Source organism: Furipterus horrens, unplaced genomic scaffold (genome assembly GCF_987537825.1).
Source record: "Furipterus horrens unplaced genomic scaffold, mFurHor1.1.pri manual_scaffold_4, whole genome shotgun sequence".
In the NCBI taxonomy this organism is placed as follows: domain Eukaryota; kingdom Metazoa; phylum Chordata; class Mammalia; order Chiroptera; family Furipteridae; genus Furipterus; species Furipterus horrens.
In genome coordinates this window covers 94,758,899-94,779,021 of record NW_028327174.1, presented here as the reverse complement: position 1 = coordinate 94,779,021, position 20,123 = coordinate 94,758,899, and the positions used below count along the sequence as shown (strand labels likewise).

At 41.1% G+C, this 20,123-nt stretch overlaps 1 protein-coding gene across 2 annotated transcripts in view; it reads right to left on the bottom strand.

The window, feature by feature from the left end:
* SPATA13 (spermatogenesis associated 13) overlaps positions 1 to 20,123 on the bottom strand; it is a 72,902-nt gene that overhangs the window by 41,405 nt on the left and 11,374 nt on the right. The window contains exons 2-3 of one of the 2 annotated variants that reach the window (XM_090273789.1): positions 4,741 to 5,115; positions 2,889 to 3,033 (exon numbers count right to left, since the gene is read on the bottom strand). In XM_090273789.1, coding sequence (XP_090129915.1) covers positions 2,889 to 3,033; positions 4,741 to 5,115 — 520 coding nt within the window. Of the gene's footprint in view, positions 1 to 2,888; positions 3,034 to 3,131; positions 3,243 to 4,740; positions 5,116 to 20,123 lie in introns of those variants that run through there. The other variant, XM_090273790.1, reaches the window with a different exon arrangement.

The following is a 20,123-nucleotide window of genomic DNA, read 5'->3' as shown; positions in this document are numbered from 1 at the left end:
CTACTCATTTGTTGCCTCAAGAAAAGAACACTAAAATCACATCAAAACAGAACAAAACAGAACACTTACAGACAGTAGAGAAATAAGCAGTTTGTATGTGTATCAGGTTTGAGGTGAAATCACCTGCAGACCTAGCACATTAACTACGCTGTTTTCATCTTCACATAGAGGCCGGCAGATCACCATGCAGCCCGCCAACACCTTGATCTGACTTCCAGCCTCCAGAACTGAGACAATACATTTCTATTGTTTAAGCTAACCAGCTAATGGTAATTTGTTATGGCAGCCTAGTAAATTAACATAGATATAATTTCATTTCCAGTTTTCTCACTTTAAAATTATAGCAGTCCTATATCATGCTGTTACTTGGTTTTCCTAATTATGCTGTAAACTAACTGTTTTGAAGTAGTCACCCATATACGGCTGCAACTCAATACTCCACTGGAACTGGACATTAACACTGCTCAACTTTTTGCTATCACAAATGATGTTGTGGAGAACATCTTGTGCACGCAGCTTTTTTCTCCTTCTGGACAACTTTCTCATGACACATCACCAGAAGTTTATGACTGGATCAGAGAGGGTGAACATGAGACCTGTGGCTGAACTGCTTTGCAGAAGTAAGACAATGAATTTACTTTGTTGCCAAGGGAAGAAGGGACTGAGTTTTTAACTTCAAATGGAAAGAACGTTGATGTGTGGTAAAGGAAAGGAAGGAAATTCTAGGCAAACTAGAGCTAAGGGTGTGTGAGGCCTGGAGTGGATGGTGGGAACACTGAATGGTAAACCTGGACAAGAGAAGTGAGAGAAACATATGGAACATTAGACTGAGGGTGCAGAGAAACCTGTAAACTCATTTGAGGGACTAGGACTTTGTTCCAATGATGAGGAGGAAAGTTTGTAAGGAGATAACAGAGCAAGAGTTGAACGTGAACAGTCACTCTGACTAGCGTGTATAAAAGCCCATCACAAAAAAGCAATGGGAGGGGGCAGCTGCTGAGACGAAGGGTTAAGGAGCCAGAGGAGCAGGGGGATGCCGAGGACTGGCCCTAGTGACCAAGGATGAGGGGAGGAATCGAGTCCACAGTGTTCAGCTGACTCCTCTGAGAGAATGACAAAGGCATCAGGGACAGGAGGAGCCACAGGCATGTTTCCTAGAAACAGGCTCTCTCTTGGGCATCTGGGCTTGAGATGTTTGCAAATTTCCTCAAACTCTAGCTGCCATCTACTTTCTTTTATTTTTTTTTAAGATTTTATTTATTTATTTTTAGAGAAAGGGGAAGGGAGAGAGAAAGAGAGGTGGAGAAATATGAACATGCAAGAGAAACATCAACTGGTGGCCTCTCCTACACCCCCGACCTGGGACCTGGCCCGCAACCCAGGCATGTGCTCTGACCGGGAATCAAACCAGCAACTTTTCGCTTTGTGGGATGACGCCCAACCCATTGAGTCATGCCCGTCAGGGCTGCCATCTAATTTCTCTTTGCCTTTTGTCCGTGTCTAGCCTTGATTCCTCCAAGTACGTGTGATGTGAGTTAGACACCATGGCCAACATATTTAAGGGTGGTAACACTTCACCATTCACCAAGTCTCCGACCTCTTACCCTTTGGCTCTCCTAGGACATCCTCCTCAACAATTTCTGTGTCAGATTCATCAGTGACCTTCTAGTACTCCTGTCTTTAGAATGCCTCCTTTGACCACTGATTCCACACCTCTTTGTTCTCAGTCTCCTCCCTGACCCATCCTGGTCCCTGCTCCTCTCCCTGAAATTGAAGCGTTCTCCAAGTAACACCCTTAGCCTCTCTCAAGTCTTTTGAAAAAGCATTATTTAACCCCCGGCCCCACCTTCTTACAGCTTCAGTCGCCGCCCTCATGGGAAGAACTTGCCCACACGGCAGGTTCGGGGCAGGGCTGGAACCAGAACCCAGGCCTAGGCCTCCTCCTGCCCAGTACATCCCTCTCATGCTCACCACACGATGTTTGTTTTTAAAACTATGACAGTCAGCCCAGCAATTAAAGCTGTAATCATTACTAGTCCATGGCATTTCTTTAAACAGCATAGTCCAGTGGTTAAAACATTGGCCTTGGTATTGAAAATTCTATTTGACTGGGGGTTTAAATCCCATTTCTGCCACTTCGTGGCTGAGTGACTTAGGGCAGTTGACCTACTTACACCTAGGTTTTGCTTTTTTTATTTGTAAAATGAGGATAATAACAGCACCCACCATGGCATCGAATTAAGAAGAATCAAATGAGTGACACAGCGAAGCACACAGGATGGTGTTGCCATGTGGTAAGTGCTTGATCAATGTTGGCTGGTATTCTCGTCCAGTGCGCCCAGGACCACGCCATTATTCACCCAGTTGACTGGCACTGACGTAAATGTCAGCCCAGGGGAAGACTGCCTTTTTAGAAGTTTAAACATCATTCCCGAAACAAGTGGTATTAATTCAAATCAACAAGTTAGGTAAGTGCTATAACAGCATATTAACTACTACATTAGATAACTTTTCTTTAGTGTTCAAAACAGTATTAGTGAATCTTAAATACACAGAAAGAGCTTGAAAAGGGTTAGGGCGAATCCCTGGGACCCCATTCTCGGTCAGATTTCCTCCCACAGGAACACTGAGGCACACAGACACCACAAGAGGAGCAAAAGTCTCACTGGGGCCACTGTAACGACGCAGAACACCCAGGCAGCACCCACCCTGCATGGCTGACGACAGACCCAGCTCCTGAGACGAGCCTTCCTCACTACCAGGCAAACGACACCCTGGCCCAGGAGTTCACAGCCCACTGGGCACCTCGGTTTAACTAGCATGTCAAAGAGAGGGTTCCACACCAGTTTCTGAAAGGGGAGACCCCAAAGGGGGCCTCTGAGACTCACCATTGGCTGCTCTCATCTGCCGCCGTCGTCCCACGCGGTCCAGCCCAATAGGGGTGCTCTGGGAAAACGTGAACGGCCGGAGCCGGGCCGAAACCGCTTTGTAGGGTGGCACCTGGTGAGCTGGCACCGGAGGCCTGGCTGCTGGCTACAAGAGAAAGCGAGAAGCTGTGAAAAGATGCCAGGAAGTGGCAGCTCCTACAAGCTCTTCACAGGCACAGCTGCCAGGAAGCTCAGCGTTCTCACCTCGAAGCTCCTCACAGACAAGACATGGTTTCTCCAAAGCATATCAAAAGCTTCAGGCTGCACTGAAACTCAATTGCAATAAGTTATTCTGATGTTTAAACAAATCAGGATCAACCCACAGGCCTTATCTCGCAGCTTCACGTTTCATCTTCTCTGTCAACAACATACCAATAGGCAACGCTCAATGAAAGCAAAGTGTTAGCTAAGAGGAAGAAAAGCTAATTTAGGAAGTGGTGGCTTTCTCACAGAGATGCAGGGTCACAAGGTTAGGAAGACGTGGTCCCAGCAGCAGTGCCAAAGGCCATGGCCAGGGCGACCCATGGCATCCCAGCTACTCACTTCAGCCTCCTGTTCATCCGTGGCAGGGACCAGTTACATATTTGTGGAATACTATTCTGGTTTACCTAAACTAACATGACAACAGGGCTTTGCTTACAAGAAGAGCTAGTTTTCCGCAAATTTACCCTGGTCTATAGAATCAATGCTATGACCTTTTGATTTTCCATATTAATAGTCCCTTTAATTGCATCAAAGGCCAAGCTGGTTCATGCTTTCCTCAGGTTTTCCACCTAGCTCCCTAAATGAGCTTACAGTGCAGAGAGTTACCTGACTATACTCCTTTTTGATGCCTTAAAGTGAAAATATTTCTAAGTAATTTAGATCTTCCCTATACTGTGTTCTGAATTATAGTTTGCTTTAGTTCAGAAATATTTCCTAGCATGTAGAGCCTCTTTATACAACGAAAGGTTTGTGATAGTCTTCAACTTATTTTGTCTCTACCTTAAGCATTCAATTCAATTTAATTTAATAAAGCAAGAGGGCTTTGAGTGCTTGCTATATAAATAAGGCATTGTGCTGAGCTTTACAGGCAGAATGTAAATATAAAATCCTATACCAATATAGACTTTCCTTTTTAAGAGAATTTTATGCGTTATGATACACGAAACTGGGCACTTACTCATGCACTGTTCTGTGAACCCTGGACCATGGCTGGGGCATTAGTCTCATCAAATAACAGAAATTCCTCCTGAACTGGGTCTTTATTTAAATGTTTTGTATCCCTAAAGAGCTCTTTGGTTAACTGAGAAATACTTACTGAATTACTACATTATACTAAGAGAATGCTACTAAGATTTTAATCTATTGTTAAAGCAGTTACAAAGCTGCAACTCAAAAGCAAGAAAATGGTGAAAAAATTATTTCCTTATCTCCTAAAAAATCGACTTCTTTATTTTCTTCGTATCTTGACATGTTAACAATGGATGATGCTTCTCTTTTAAGAATTTATTCTTTCAGGAAGTTCACTAAATATGTACTGTTACTTTCCTCTTGCTCATATCTCAAGTGATTTAGAAGAAATAGCAAACTAGTTTCACATATTACTCAAGATTCCAGCAAAGACAGAAGATTAGTAAAACACATCCAAATGCCAGACGATTAGTTTTAATACATGCAGCTTGCAAAGTCAGGAGGAAAGGTTGTGAGCAGTTGATATCATCCTTGAGTCAGAAAAGAAGAAAGGAAAGCGTTGGGTTTAGTTTGCAGGGGAGAACAAAGGCCAGGAAGCTGAGGGCTCTGCTGGCTTTGGTGGGAACACACCAGATCTTACTTGGGTTAGAAGGTTTTCTATGGCTTCTGTCTGGCTGTTCCCATAGAAGCTGACCCCACCTATCACAGAGATGGGGCGTCTTCTCTGGCCTCCTTTGGGGCAGCCCAGGACAGCCTTCTCAGCCTTCTGGTCTCCAGGGACTGTGGAGGCCATGCTCAGCTGGTGGCCACTGTCCACAATGTCCTCCTTCTTGGGGTCCACAGCAATGGAGTCTTCAGGAATAGACAAACTTCGGCTGGCCAACTGGCCATAGTCTGAGAGTGGTCGGGGCCTTGACCTTCTCCCAGAGCCCCATCTCCTCCTGGAGATCCTCTGAGCTTCTGTCCTTTCTTCCTCCAGGGATGAGCCCCGCCTCCAGGATTCCTCAGTAAAAACCTTTTCAAATTCGAACAAGTTAGGTGAGCACCAATATCCAGGAAGGTATTAAAAAAAGAACATGATATACATTCCCTTCCACCCTCCCTCAGTTCTGCCGCAAAGGCTTTCTAGATTTACTTGTTCTTAAAAGATTTTTTTTGTAACAGGCATAACTGATATGTGGATTAAAATAAGCAAGTCTATCTTTAATTGGAGGTTGAATTACAACTAATTTAAATGGTGTTGTTTGGTGACTGATAAAAGATTCTAAAAATTAGCACCATTAAGAGTTAATTAAAAAGTAAGGTGGGGTGTCACCCAAAATATGCGTAACAATAGCATAGAGGGAAAGGCAGGTCTGCCAGTAGAAGAATCAATGTGTAATGCTACCCACTGCTACTCTAAGGTGTTGTCATACAAGAATGTTCAAAAATAGAAGGTGCTTTCAGAAGATTAGGTATGGGTTGCTAGAACTGACACTCCCTAGTAGGGAGGAGGGGAGAGAAGGAAACTAGGATTCAAAGAACCACATCAGGCTACTAACTAGCTGTGTGAGCTTGGACATGTCACAACTGACCTTTCAGGATCTCAGATTTCAGACTAGACAATACCGCAGCTGGAGAGTCTATGATCCTAAATTAGGTAGTACGTTCTAAGTTTTCAAATCACTTTTTAGAGGTGTACTAGAAAAAAAGCCATGAAGTTTGAAAATGAGGTGATTTCTGTGTTAAGTCAGATTGGGCCCCTTGCTAGCTTTGTAGTCTCAGGCAAGTTACTTAACTTCTGTGGGTTTGGTTCTAAAACTTCACGGGAGATAAAATGGGTTCTAGTGAGGATGGACTGCTACAATGGTAAGATAGCCCTTATCAGCCCTAGTTAATTATGGCTTTTAAAAAGCACTGTCACAAAATTACTGTCTGCTGATTCAGCCCTGCCTGAAGATAACCTCTATCTCAGCATACCCCACAAGTCTGGTCTCAGAGTTCTATGGGGGGAGGGGAGCAGGAAGAGGGGTTAGCCAAAGTTTGTGGCAGCCACCAGTCATAGGCCTGGGAGCCTAGGTGCCTTCAGTTTTTCCATCCCTATACATTATTTGAAAATACAATAAAAACAGAACCGGGCACTGGGAGAGAACTAAATTAATCAGAAAAGTCATGTGATTGCAGGGCGGAAGAGCAAGCCATGCTGCTTAGAGAAGGCATCCCCTGGCAGACCAGGCCGGCCCCACCTATGACACTGTGGGCTGCCCATCATTTTTCGAATTAGAAAAACTGTGACCTAGAGAAGTAAAGTGACTTGCTTAGGGTCACACAATTAGTAGCAACAGAGATACTGAAACGTGCGCGTCGTAATTTCTGTTTCATGAACTTCTCCTACCTGTGCTCAAAGGAAAATGGGTTCTAGCCATCATCAATGACCTTACTACCTACTGACTCACTGCCCAGGGGGCCTATCTTTATTTCAGCTCACCACCAAAGAGGTCCACAATACACCGCTGTGGCCTAAACACTGTTTTGAGCTGGAAGTATTAATGAGCTTTTTCCCTGAATCCCCTCATCTGCCTAAAAGCACAGCCTCCCAGAAGAACTCAGTTGTCATAAATCTGCTCCTTTGGGATAGAAATTCTTTCTTCCAACCAGGGAAGATGGACTCTTACCCCTCCAGAGGAGAAGCCCTCACCTCAACAGACAAGGTCACAAAACCACCCTCTCTCCCACCTGTAACAGCTGCAGACCTGTTTATCTTTCCTAACAGTCACTGGCTTTCCCACCAGCACCCTCTCCCTCATTTAGATGGTATATAAGTCCCCAGTCCTAACCGCTTTCTGGAGTAACACTTTTCTGTGAATTCCCACTTATGTACAGGAATAAAACTTGTCTTTCTCTTGCAAATTTATCTTTTGTCAACTTTAATTCTCACATTCCTAAGCATAAATCTCAGAAGGTAGAGGAGAAGTTTTTCCTCTGTAATAGCACCATGGGAAAGTATAAGAGAAATCATAGACAAGTTAATATTATTTTTTTGCATTACATATGAAAAGAAGTTATTATGGATAGTTCAAATTACCACATCAAATGGCACAGACAACTTAAGCACACAATGAGACTAAACCCATTTATATTATCGCCCTGTGATAAAAAGGTTCAAAAACAGCCTGCTAGAAAACAGAAGTACAACAAAATGACAGGCAATGAGTAGTCTGATTAAAAATCTACATGTAGTTTTGTCTGCACGTATGCAATACAGCCTTTTTTCCTCACTCATGCTTGAAAGAAAGAAAATGGGTTTAGGAAAACAAGTTATCTTAGCTGCTCAGGAAATAAATCCTTCAGAGAGCAAACACACTCCCGGAAGTGGCGATGCCATGAGAGCAGGGGCGGCACCTGCCGGCTGGGCTCCCTTAGCACATCTGGCCTCCGCGTTGGCTACTGCCCTGCTGGGGGGCACCCGAGAACCAGCTGACCTCCACTGCAAGGATACACCGTCCCACTGAAGACCTACAAGTGGTACCATATGTTCTAGGAACTGCAAAAATTAGTTAACAGAAGAATATATAAAATGGAAATGTCCAATTTACTCCTAGCAAAAGATCAGAAAGAGGGAGGGAGGGAGGGAACAATGTAAAGTCTCACAACTTTAAGCTCACATTCAAAGAGTGATCCTTAGCCAGAAGTGACTTACATTCCTCGTGGAACAAATTTGAACTTGGATGCATATTCTGAGACTAAATCTTCTTTTAGCAAAGTTCACCTACTTTTGAAATACAATATACGTTCATTCTGGGAACGCGCTTTGAGTGTGATTATACCCGGAACTACAAGCCCAGCACCAACAACAAACAACACTCTCCGACAAGCCATAACCTACCCTGGACTCGGCTACAGGGAGCGGCGGCCCACAGACACACAGGAACAAGCAGTTGACCACATCCATGCTCACTGAGATTTTTTTTTTCCCTTTAAAACACTCCAATTGGGAGTATAAGTGGCCAGAGCTCTGCTCAGTGAGCGTCTTCTCACAGGCCAGCAGTCTGAGCTTCAGATCAATCCAAGGCTCTAAGCTTGAACAGCCAATTCACACCCATGTCGTAAACGTTTGTAAACAGTGGAGTGACTGTCTTTTTAACTATTGCTTCTCAGTACAGTTTTGAAATACTTTCCCTACACAGGGGTCCCTACATCTTTTCTTTCTACACAGAATTCTTTTCTTTACAAAAATAAAAAACCAAGATACATCTCATTACCCCCAACTAGACACTTCAAAACATTTTTTGAGCCACAGCAAGATTAAATTACTAACTGGAGGAAAAAAGAAGCACACCCCAAAAAAGTGATGTCGTGTATGTCCATTCAGAAGTCTGATCTAAAAATAAGTATATAGGGTCCACTTGCAAATGTTGTGGGTTGAATTGTATCCTCCCATAAGATATGTTGCAATCCTGACCCACAGCACCTGTGAAGTGATCTTACTTGGAAATATAGTGTTTGTATGTCTGTAGGGACACTGAGTTAAGATGAGGTCACACTGGATTAGGTGGGCCCTACTCCGATGGCTGATGCCCTAGAAGAAGAGGGAAATCTGAGCACAGCCAAAGACAAAAGGCAGAAAGCCATGTGAGAACAGAGGCAGAGATCACAATGATGCACCTCGTATAAGCCAAGGTACCCCAGGATTCTCCCCTGGGGCCTTAGAGAGAACTTGGCCCACCTACACCTTGATTTCAGACTTCTGGCCTCTACAACAGAGAGAATAAATGTTTTCAGCCACCCAGCTTCTGGGAATTTGTTATATTAGCTCTAGGAGACTAACACAGCAAGGCAATTCTGAAGAAAATATTATAGGCAAACAAATTAAGATGCTTTGTGTAAATTTTAAAAAAGAGAGAGACTTTGCTTTGAACAAGCCAAAGGTACTTTCAAGATGCTATTAATACAATAAGCAAGCCTCCGAGGTTTCCCAGGTTGTTGGAATCCTGGACACTGAAGGGAGGGTGGATACAGCCACCGAGCTGGAGAGGAAAAGGGAAACATCCTGACACTGTTATAGGGGACCGCAGTAATGACACTACTGACAACGATGAGTTTTGAATGCCTCTGAAGTGCCAGACTATAGCAGCACATGCTACCTTATTTAACCTCTATAACCTCCTAGAGGTGTATTATTTGTCACATTTTACAGTTTAAGACATTGAAGCTAAAATAAATAAAATTACTTGCTTAGGTTAATAGAGCCAGAAAGAAGAGGGGACCATTTTATAACCCAGTTCATCTCATTTCAAAATCTCTTTCCTTTTTACTTTGCAGCCCTGCATCCTTGGAACATTTTTTTTTAAATTAAAACAAATATATTTCTTTTTAAAAACAATATAGTTCATATACAATGTTATATTAGTTTTACGTATACAACATAATTATTCAACATTTATATACCTTGTGATGTGACTGCCATGATAAGTCTAGTGACCACCTGTAATCATTCAGTTATTATAATTAACCATGTTCTCTGTGCTGCACATCACATCCCTGTGACTTATTTATTTTGTAACTGGAAGTTTGTGCCTCTTACTCCTCTTCACCTTTTTCATCCCCCACTTCCCCACCACAACTCTCTTCCCTCAAGCAAGTTTACAGAAGGAAAGCAGAACTTAGTGTCTGTTTTCTGGCTCTGAGGTGTAGACTTGCTGGGAGGGAGGGGAGAAGCTACGGCAGCTGCATGGTGCCTGGGAACCCAGAGACCCCTCAGAATCACATTTTTAAATGCATAAAACAAAACAGATAGGATTATAAAGTAAGCTGATTACTCTGAAACACAATTATCAAAATAGTAAAAGCACTGTGATATTATAATATATGTAACACATGAATTAAAAGGACAGTGTTAGGTCTAATATCTGTCATACTTCTGAAGGAAGTACTGACACATATGAGATATTTTAAGATATCTGCAGAGACTGGTGTATGATATGAGAAAGATCTGTGAATTCTACCGGTGACAATACCACAGGTACTGCTAAAACTGCTCTGGTTTGATGCCTACATTCATAATTGAAGGAAATGCTGCATTTTAGCTAGAGGTTAGTGAAAATAAAAATAAATTGCCCACTTCCTGATTTCTGTCTATTGAAACCTTGACTGTACATAGGTTAAAATCTCCCAATGTTATTTATCCAAAGAAACCCAAAACACTAAATCAAATTATTTACAGTATCCAAGATACAAAAGCAACCTAAGTGGTGCGTATATACAATGGAATGTGACTAAATCATTAAAAAAAGAAAGAAAGAAAGAAATCTTGCCGTATGCAACAACATAGATGGACTTACAGAATCTTATGCTGAGTGAAATAAGTCAGGCAAAGAAAGACAAATACCATACAATTTCACTTATATGTGGAGGCTAAAAAACAAAACTAAATGAACACGCAGAAACAGACTCACTGATACAGAGATCAGACTGATGGCTGCACCCAGCCAGGATGTTCAGTGCACTTTTCTTTTTGAGGAATTCTTGTGGGAGATGCCAGCAGACAGTGAATTACGTGGCTCCAGAGTGGGGGCTTTTCCCCAACACCTCTGTGTGTCACTGGTGGTGTCCCCTAATAGGAGACCCACTAGCTCCAGCCTCATGATTGCACCCCTTAGTCCCACCTCACCAAGCTCATGCCCTGCACAAGAGTCTGCAGGGTGTACCCAGCCCAAACCTACAGTGTGCTCTTTCTTGGGGAGCTCTGGTCAGAGATTCAGGCAGAGACTGAGTGGTGTGGCTCTGGTGTAGGGACCATTTTCTCCCACTGAGTGCCTGAGCAGCACCAACCTCAAAAAGGAGACCCACTAGCCCCCAACCCCTGTTGCCGTGCCCTATAGAGCTCACACCTTGTGGAAGTGATTGAGGGATGTGAGCAGCCTGGGCCCCCTCTATAGACTCTGTTTGGAAGGCTCTAGAGCAGCGATTCTCAACCTGTGGGTCGGGACCCCTTTGGGGGTCGAACGACTCTTTCACAGGGGTCGCCTAAGACCATCGGAAAACACATATATAATTACATATTGTTTTTGTGATTAATCACTATGCTTTAATTATGTTCAATTTGTAACAATGAAAATACATCCCGCATATCAGATATTTACATTACGATTCATAACAGTAGCAAAATTACAGTTATGAAGTAGCAACGAAAATAATTTTATGGTTGGGGGTCACCACAACATGAGGAACTGTATTAAAGGGTCGGGCATTAGGAAGGTTGAGAACCACTGATCTAGAGGAAGTCCAGTAGCCTCAGGGGGTGGCAGAGCAGCTGACAGATGAAGGTGGATCTCAGGTGCCTTGAGCCTTTCACTGATCTGCCCCTTGGCTCAGAACTGGTGGAAGTTAACTTTTGTGCATAGCTTGGCCCTTCCCATGTACACCCAGACCCAGTAGAGGCAGTCATAAATTGTGAATAGGTTGGTAGCTCCAGACAGGTAGCCCCAAACCAATTACAGGCAGAATCTGACATTCACCTGAACCAAAGTCCCTCCCAAGTGGACTCAGAACCAACACAACCAATGGTGGGCTTCGGAGACCACACCAGAGGACAAACCAACTAGCCACACAAGTAATCCTGGCAGGTACTAGATCTTGCCCAGGGCCAAACCCACTTTGGGGGATAGCCCCTGCACAGAGGCACATACACTGGTTGGGATCATCCTCATAGTCGGTCGGAGGGTTTACTGCACCTGTGGATGGGTCAACAGCAATCAAGGCTCAAGGACAACAGTAGGGCTCACATAACCCACACAAGAGACATTCCTGGAGCATCTAGCTCAGGTAACCAGGAAGACTGTGCCACAGCTCCACAAGATACCTACTACATAAGACCACCCTACCAAGAATGGGAGACATAGTGGATCAATTTCTGAAATAAAGAATACATTAGAAAGCACAGAGAATCCCAATAAAGAGGAACCAAAACAAAAAACAAAAAAAACCCACACCAAGACATAATTAAAATGCCAAAGGATAAAGACAAAGAACCTTACGAGCAGCAAGAGGAAGATAGTTACCCAAAGGGAGCTCCCATAAGACTTTCAATTGATTTCTCAACAGAAACACTTCAGGCAGAAAGGGATTAGCATCATTTTTTGAAAGAGATAAAAAGCAAAAACCTATACTCAAAATTACGCTATCCAGCAGAACTATAATTTAGAATTAAAGAACAGATAAAGAGCTTCCCAGACAAGAAAAAGCTAAAGGTGTTCACCATCCCCAAACCAGTATTAAAATATGTTTAAGAGTCTTCTTTAAGAATAAGAATAAGAAAAAAAGAAAAAAACAAAACGCAATATAATGGCAATAAATACAAACCTATTAACAATTCCTTTAAGTGCAAATAGATCAAATGCTGCAATCAAAAGACATACACTGGCTGAATATATAACAAAATGAGACCCTTACATATGCTATCTACAAGAGACTTAATCCAGAAAGACATACACAGACTAAAAGTAAAAGAATGGAAAAAGATATTTCATGCAAATGGAAGGGAAAAAAAAAAAAAAGCTGAGGTAGCAATACTTATATGAGACAAAATAGACTTTAAAACAAAGTGTATAATAAGAGAAAAAAAAGGACATTACATAATGCTAAATGGATCAACCCAATATGGGGATATAACCTTTATAAACATTTATGCACCCAACATAGGGGCGCCCAAATATATAAATCAAACCTAGATGAATGTAAAGGAAGAGATCAATGATAATACAGTCATAATAGGGGATTTTAACACCCCCAGTGACATAAATAAATAGGTCTTACAGACAAAAAAAAAAAACCAGCAAGGAAACAGTGGGATTAAATGACACACTGGACCAGATTAATCTAATTGATATTTTCAGAGCATTTCTCCCCAAGCAGTAGAATATACATTCTTTTCAAGTGCACATGGAATATTGCCTAGGATAGACCACCTGTTAGGAAACAAAAAAGTCTTAATAAATTAAAGAAGATTGAAATCATTTCAGCCATCTTCTCTGACCACAATGGTATAAAGCTAGAAACCAATTACAAGAAAAAAACTGAAAAACACACAAACACATAGAGGCTAAATAACATGTTACTAAGAAATGAAAGGGTTAACAATGAGATCGAGGAAGAAATCAAGTCACATTTAGATAAATGAAAATGAGAACACAACAATCCAAAATCTATGGGACACAGAGAAAGCAGTCCTAAGAGGGAAATTCATAATGATATAGGCCTACTTCAAGAAACAAGAAAATCTCAAATAAACAATCTAACCTTACATCTAAAGGAACTAGAGTCCTGGACTGGATGACTTCACAGGTGAATTTTACCAAACATTCAAAGAAGAATTAACACCTATCATTCTCAAACTATTCCAAAAAATTCAAGAGGAGGGAAGACTCATAAGCTCATTTTACAGGCTAGCATCCTAATTCCAAAATCAGATAAGGACGCTACAAAGAAAGAAAATTATAGGCCTATTTCCTTGGTGAACATAGATGTTAAAATCCTTAACAAAATATTAGCAAACTGGATCCAGTAATACATTAAAATGAACATACACCATGATGATCACATAAGATTTATTCCAGGAATGCAAGGTAGGTACAATACCTGTAAATCAATTAACATGATATACCATATAAACCAAATGAAGGATAAAAATCATATGATCATAACAAAAGACACAGAAAAACATTGGAAAAAAAAATCCAGTACCAATTATGATAAAAACTCTCAGCAAAGTAGGAATAGAGGGAACATACCTCAACATAATAAAGACCATATATGACAAACCCACAGTCAACATCATACTCTATGGGGGAAAACTAAGAGTTTCCCTTAAGATTAGAAACAAGACAGGAATGGTTGCTTTCACCCCTCTTGTTCAACATTGTACTGGGAGTCCCAGGCACAGTAATCAAAGAAGAAAAAATGAAAAGGCAGGAAAGGAAGAAGTAAAACTGTCATTATTTGTAGATGACATGATACTGTATATAGAGAACCCTAAGGATTCCACCAAAAAAACTACTGAAACTGATAAATAAAATCAGTAAAGTAGTAAGATACAAAATAAACATTCAGAAATCGATTGCACATTTATATACCAATAATAAACTATCAGAAAGAGAAACTAGGAAACAATGCCATTTACAATTACATCAAAAAATAAAATAAAATAACTGGGAATAAATTTAACCATGGAGATAAAAGACCTGTACTTGGAAAATTATAAGATAGTAAAGAAAGAAACTGAAGAAGAGACAACTAAATGGAAGCATATAATATGCTCATGAAAAGGAAGCATTAACGTCATTAAATTGTCCATACTACCCAAAGCAATCTATAGATTCAACACAATTCCTACCAAAATACCAACAGTGTATTTTACAGAACTAGAACAAATAATCCAAATTTTATACGGAAGCACAAAAAGCCCTGAGTAGCCTCAGCGATGTCGAGGAAGAAGAACAAAGTTGGATGGCTCATGCTACCTGATATGATACTACAAGGCTATAGAAATCAAAACAGCATGGTACTGGTATAAACACAGATATATAGATTAATGGGACAGAAGAAAGTGCCCATAAATAAACCCATCACTTCATAGTCAATTAATATTTGACAAAGGAAGCAAAAACATACAATGGGGTAAAATAGTCTATTCGATAAATGGTTTTGGAAAAACTGGATACATGCAAAAAAATAAAATAAAACTAGACCCCTTCTTACAACATATATAAGAATAAACTCAAAATGAATTAAAATTTTTAATATAAGACACAAAATCATAAAACTCCCAGATGAAACCATCAGAAGGGAAAGCAAAGCAAAGCAAGCCAAAACAAAACAAATGGGACTATATCAAACTAAAAAGTCTTTGCTTAGCAAAGGAAACCATCAACAAAATGAAAAGACAACTGACTGGAGAACTTATTCACCATAATACAGCTGATAAGGGCTTAATACTCAAAATTTATAAATAACTCAGACATCTCAACACTAGAAAAACAAACACTCCAATTTAAAAAGTGGGCAATGCTCTGACTGGTGTAGTTCAGTTGGTTGAGTGTCATTCTGCAAAGAGAAAGGTCTCCAGTTGGATTCTCAGTCAGGGCACATGCCTGAATAGCAGTTCAGCCCCTCATTGGGGCCAGTAGGAGAGGCAACCAACTGATGTTTATCTTACATGGATGTTTCTCTCCCTCTCTTCCTCCTTCCCTTCCCCTTTCTCTAAAAATAAGTAAAAATTTTTTAAAGTGGGTAAAAGACCTGAACATACACTTCTCCAAGAAGACATCTAGTTGGTCAACACACATATGAGAAGTTGCTCATACAAGAATCATCCACCTTGCTCAACATCACTAATCATCAGAGAAATGCAAATTAAAACCACCAGGAGATATCATCTCACACCTCTCAGAAAGGCTACCATCAACAAGTGCTGGCAAGGATGAGGAGAAAAGGGAACCCTAGTGCACTGTTGGTGGGAATGCAGACTGGTGCAACTATTATACTATGAAAAACAATGTGAATGTTGCTCAAAAAATCAAAAATGGAATTGCCTGTGGCTCAGTCATCCCACTTCTGGGAATTTATCTGAAGAAACCAGAAACACTAATTTAAAAGAATATATGTACCCTTATGTTCATTGCAGCATTGTTTAGAATAGCCAACATATGGAAGCAACACAAGTACCCATCCATAGATGAGTGGATAAAAAAACTGTGATACATTTGCACAGTGGATTATTACTTGGCCATAAAAAGAATGAAATCTTACATTTTGTGAGAGTATGGGCAGGCCTAGAGGCTATTATAGTAAGTGAAATAAGTCAGACAGAAAAAGACAAATACCATATGATTCCACTTATGTGTGGAATCCAAAGAACAAAACAAACAAACAAAATAGAAACAGACTCATAGATATAGTTAACAGACTTACAGCTCTCATTTGGGAGGGGGAGTTGAGGAGTTGTGTGAAAATGGCAAAGGGGGCTCTAGCCAGTTAGCTTAGTTGGTGAGACCACTGTCCCGATACACTAAGGTTGCAGGTTCAATCCTGGGTCAAGGCATATACAAGAACCAGCCAATGAATATATAAGTAAGTGGAACAACAAATTAATGTTTCACTCTCATCAATAATTTTTTAAAGGTAAAGGAATTAAGTACTACAAACTGGTAGTTACAGAACAGTCATAGAGATGAAGATTCGTCGTCGTCGTCGGCAGCCGTCCCTCTCGAGAGACGATGGTGTAGCTTCTTAAGAGTCTATCTGCACCGCTGAGAATGGCTGTGCAGTCCGACTCGGGAGTGACACGGTATCTGTCTCCTCCCGTGTTGAATCGACATCTTGTGATGACGCTGAAGCTACAGAGCCTGGGCAGGGTAATATGGAGGGTCTGCTGTTGCCCATGCAGCAGAAGGGTCCAAGGGAAAGACGGAGTCAATACAGCTTGGCTTCAGGTGCGCCACAGGAGTTGCCGGTGTTGACTACAACGTCAAACCGCCTTAGGGACTCTGGCTCCGGATTTTCTGTCGGGGTTTACTCCCTTAGCCTTTCCCCTGAAGAGGTATGCCGCAAGGCAACGGAGGTTTTTTGGAGTCAGAGTTTTCCTTCTCTGATGTACCCTGACTGGAAGATCGAACCAGCGACACTTAGCTCGCAGGCCGATGCTCAATCCACTGAGCTAAACCAGCCAGGGCACAGAGATGAAGATTACAGTATATGAAATATGATACAGTATTGTATCATGATACATCATGATAACTATGCATGGGGCCAGGTGGGGACTTGAAGCTCCGTGGGATCTCTCTGTAATATATATGATTTTCTAACCACTTCATTGTACATCTGAAACACAGAATAATATTCAATGTAAACTGTAACTAAAAAAATAAAGAAGAGGTAGCACCAGTCATGTTTCCTTTTTATTTGCATAGAGGGATATGAGAATCTAACCTATACTGCTGCAAAATATCTTGAAAATGTTTAATGCAAAACTTGGCAGTAAAAGAATTACAGATGAAAAATTTATACCAAAAAGAGTGAAGATATAAAGCCAAATACACAGCAGAACCTTGGTATAAGTAAATATATTAAAATTTTATATTGTACATTAGAGAATGGAACTGAAATACTTTGTCCTCATTACAAACTGTATTTCAGGTGCTATGCCTCCTGTCTCCCCACTGTGGGGAGATCTACTAGAAATGGCAAAGTTCTGGCCCTAGAGTCACACCACTTCTGTCCACAGTGGCTTTCTTTCCTGTGCTATCAGGTGAGCCACCAAAAGATGATGCCAGATAAGGGAGTGAAGCTCTTTAGTTGAGCTGCCTAGCCTATCCAAGGCAGTCCAAGAATGAACAGGAAGAACTCCAATTTGGGAAGAAACCAACTGTGGTAGAAAGTGGTCCAAGCTTAGTGGAAAGAATGCTAGATGCAGAGTCCAAAGGGAAAATGGAATGGAAATTTATCAAACCACTGCAACGCCACCATATGAAATCTGGCCTTTACATATCCCATTTCATTAAAAAACCCTGTGCATTACATACTGTTAATTCTGTTTTACAAATGATAAAAGAAAAGACTAAGCCCCACTAAAGATCAGGAAACTAACATGGTTAGAATTTAAGTCTGCATGCTAGATACCAAGCAGACGTTATTTTGGGAACTTCTTCCCCACTCACCTGGCTCTAGACTCAGCTCTTCCACTCACCAGCTATATGACTTGGGGAGGATCCCATAGTTTTTCCAAGCTTCAGTTTAGTCTTTTAAAGCAAATGCAAAATTGCTAACCTATTTCACTGGGCAGCTGTGTGATGTAAAGGACCAATATTTTCTGAAAAAGAATCCTATAAATGTGAGCAGTTACTACTGACACTTTGATTTTTAAGTGACAATTACATTCATAAATTTCCCAAGTGAGTTAGTAAAATTTCAGTTCCTAGCAGTGGGTGGAACAATTGCTGGAATCACACTCCTCTATACATTTAGAGCAAATCCATCATTTCTCGCTTGAAAAGTTATAATTCCATTTTTATGCCAAAGGGAATTCTGTTTTCTGCAGAAATTCATATTCAAGTGATAATATAGTTCAAGGGAAAAACAGGATTATAAGGCAATTTTTAACTTTTTCAGGAATGCCTCTCTTTCCTAAATCAAGAGTTTACGGGGCAGGGGTGCAGACCTGGAAGCGAAATGGTCACACTGAAAATACAGAATATTTAATGTAGGTGTACTTCAGAGATACTGGAGTTTTACTTCCATACCCCTGCAGTAATCTTTTTGTTGGCAGGAGGTCTTGCTTTCAATTTGTAAAAAAGTGTAACATCTATGAAACACAATAAAGCAAAGCTTAGACAGCAGATTACAAACTTTAGGGTGGCAAAAAGAATTTCACTGGGTAGCGTGGTAGAAGTCCAGACTACTGGGTCTCCATGATAGTGATTCCAATTCAGTAGCTCCAGGTGCGGCTCAGGGATCTGTACCCTTAGCTTGCATCCTGGGTGCTCTTCATGCCAAACTTTGAGAAACTCTGGCTAGAAGATCAGAGTTTGCAAAGTTTCACTGGTCTGTATTGGAGTGTCTGACCAAATGCAGTACTTGTAATGCTGACAATGATTATAATTATGATAAAAGTTAACATTTATTAAATTTACTGTTTTGGGCACTGTAAATATTTAATATGCATTATTTCACTTAATCCTGGTAGGTATATCATCTCTATTTAAAAAAAAAAAAGAAACTTAAAGAGGCTTAAGTAGGCCAAGTATCTTTCTTAAGTAGAGGTGGTTAGTAGTGAAACCAGGATTTGAACTCAGGCAGCCCTACTACAAAGCCCACCTATTTTTACACCACGGACCTTCCTGACCAATCAGAAATGTTGGCAGCAATGGCTGGCAACCACGTTGATGCTGGTTTCCTAGGAAGTTACCTGCTATGAGTGCTCGTTCCTCTCCAGCCAACCTGAGTGCCAGCCCCTCCCTGCCCTGTCTTACTGTTATCATTCTACACAAAAGGAACATTCCAACTTGCTGTCTTGTCCCTAGACTGTTGGCAGCAGAAGACACATGGATAACATTCAATTTACATAGTGACATGTGGCAATTTGTATGCCCTTCTGCCAGCTAAATCTATGGTATTCTTTTCGATTATCATGGCAGACATGTGAAAGTGAATGTGTGTCACTAAGCCAACTGGAAAGTGATTCTCAACCTTGGATGCTCTGGAATCTTAATTACTACAGGGAAGTTAAAGATGTGGGGGGAAAAAAAACAGGAGAAAAACATACAAACTGGTATCAGTTTCTTAATCATCAAGCTAAAAGTTCCCCTAAAGAATACTGGCACTACACGTCAGTAAGGTCTATTATGACTTCGTTGCCTATAAAATAAAACAAGTCACTAAATCAGAGAATATTAAAACTTTGGCAAATACACTAGTATATTAGTTCACATCATTTCATTTAAGTATTTCATATACTTTAAAAAGTTTAACATTGATATGATACTGTTACAGAGTGAAAGGGGGTTCTTTCACGTGGCGCCTTGTGTAAAACCCAACAACTAGTGTTGAGAAAAACAGGCCTTTATTTACAGTATTCCAGCCTGGGGAGGGCATGAGCACTTCAGCTCAGAGCCCTGTTCTCCCACGGAACCCAGCACTTTTCTTGCTCCCCAAAAGGCTAGAAGCCAAAAACATGCCCAGAAGTTCCCCATCCCTTATCTGTCAGTTGTTTCCTTCAGGATCTGGGGTACGCTGTCACCAGCCTCCGTATAACAGTCCAGGAAAACATGTGCCGTGTTGCACTGGATCACGCATGGTTCTCCCTTTGCCCTTTTAAAGCTGCATGGTATTCTCCCTTCTCAAACTGCATGGAAAACCTCTTCTCTAAGCCGCATGGAGTACCCCTTCTACAAGCCATATGGAGACCTTAGCTAAAATGTCTGCCGCCTATTTTTAAATCACTGACTGTGTCCTGTGACACAGTGGGCATGGTAACCAGTTCTGAGCATTCAC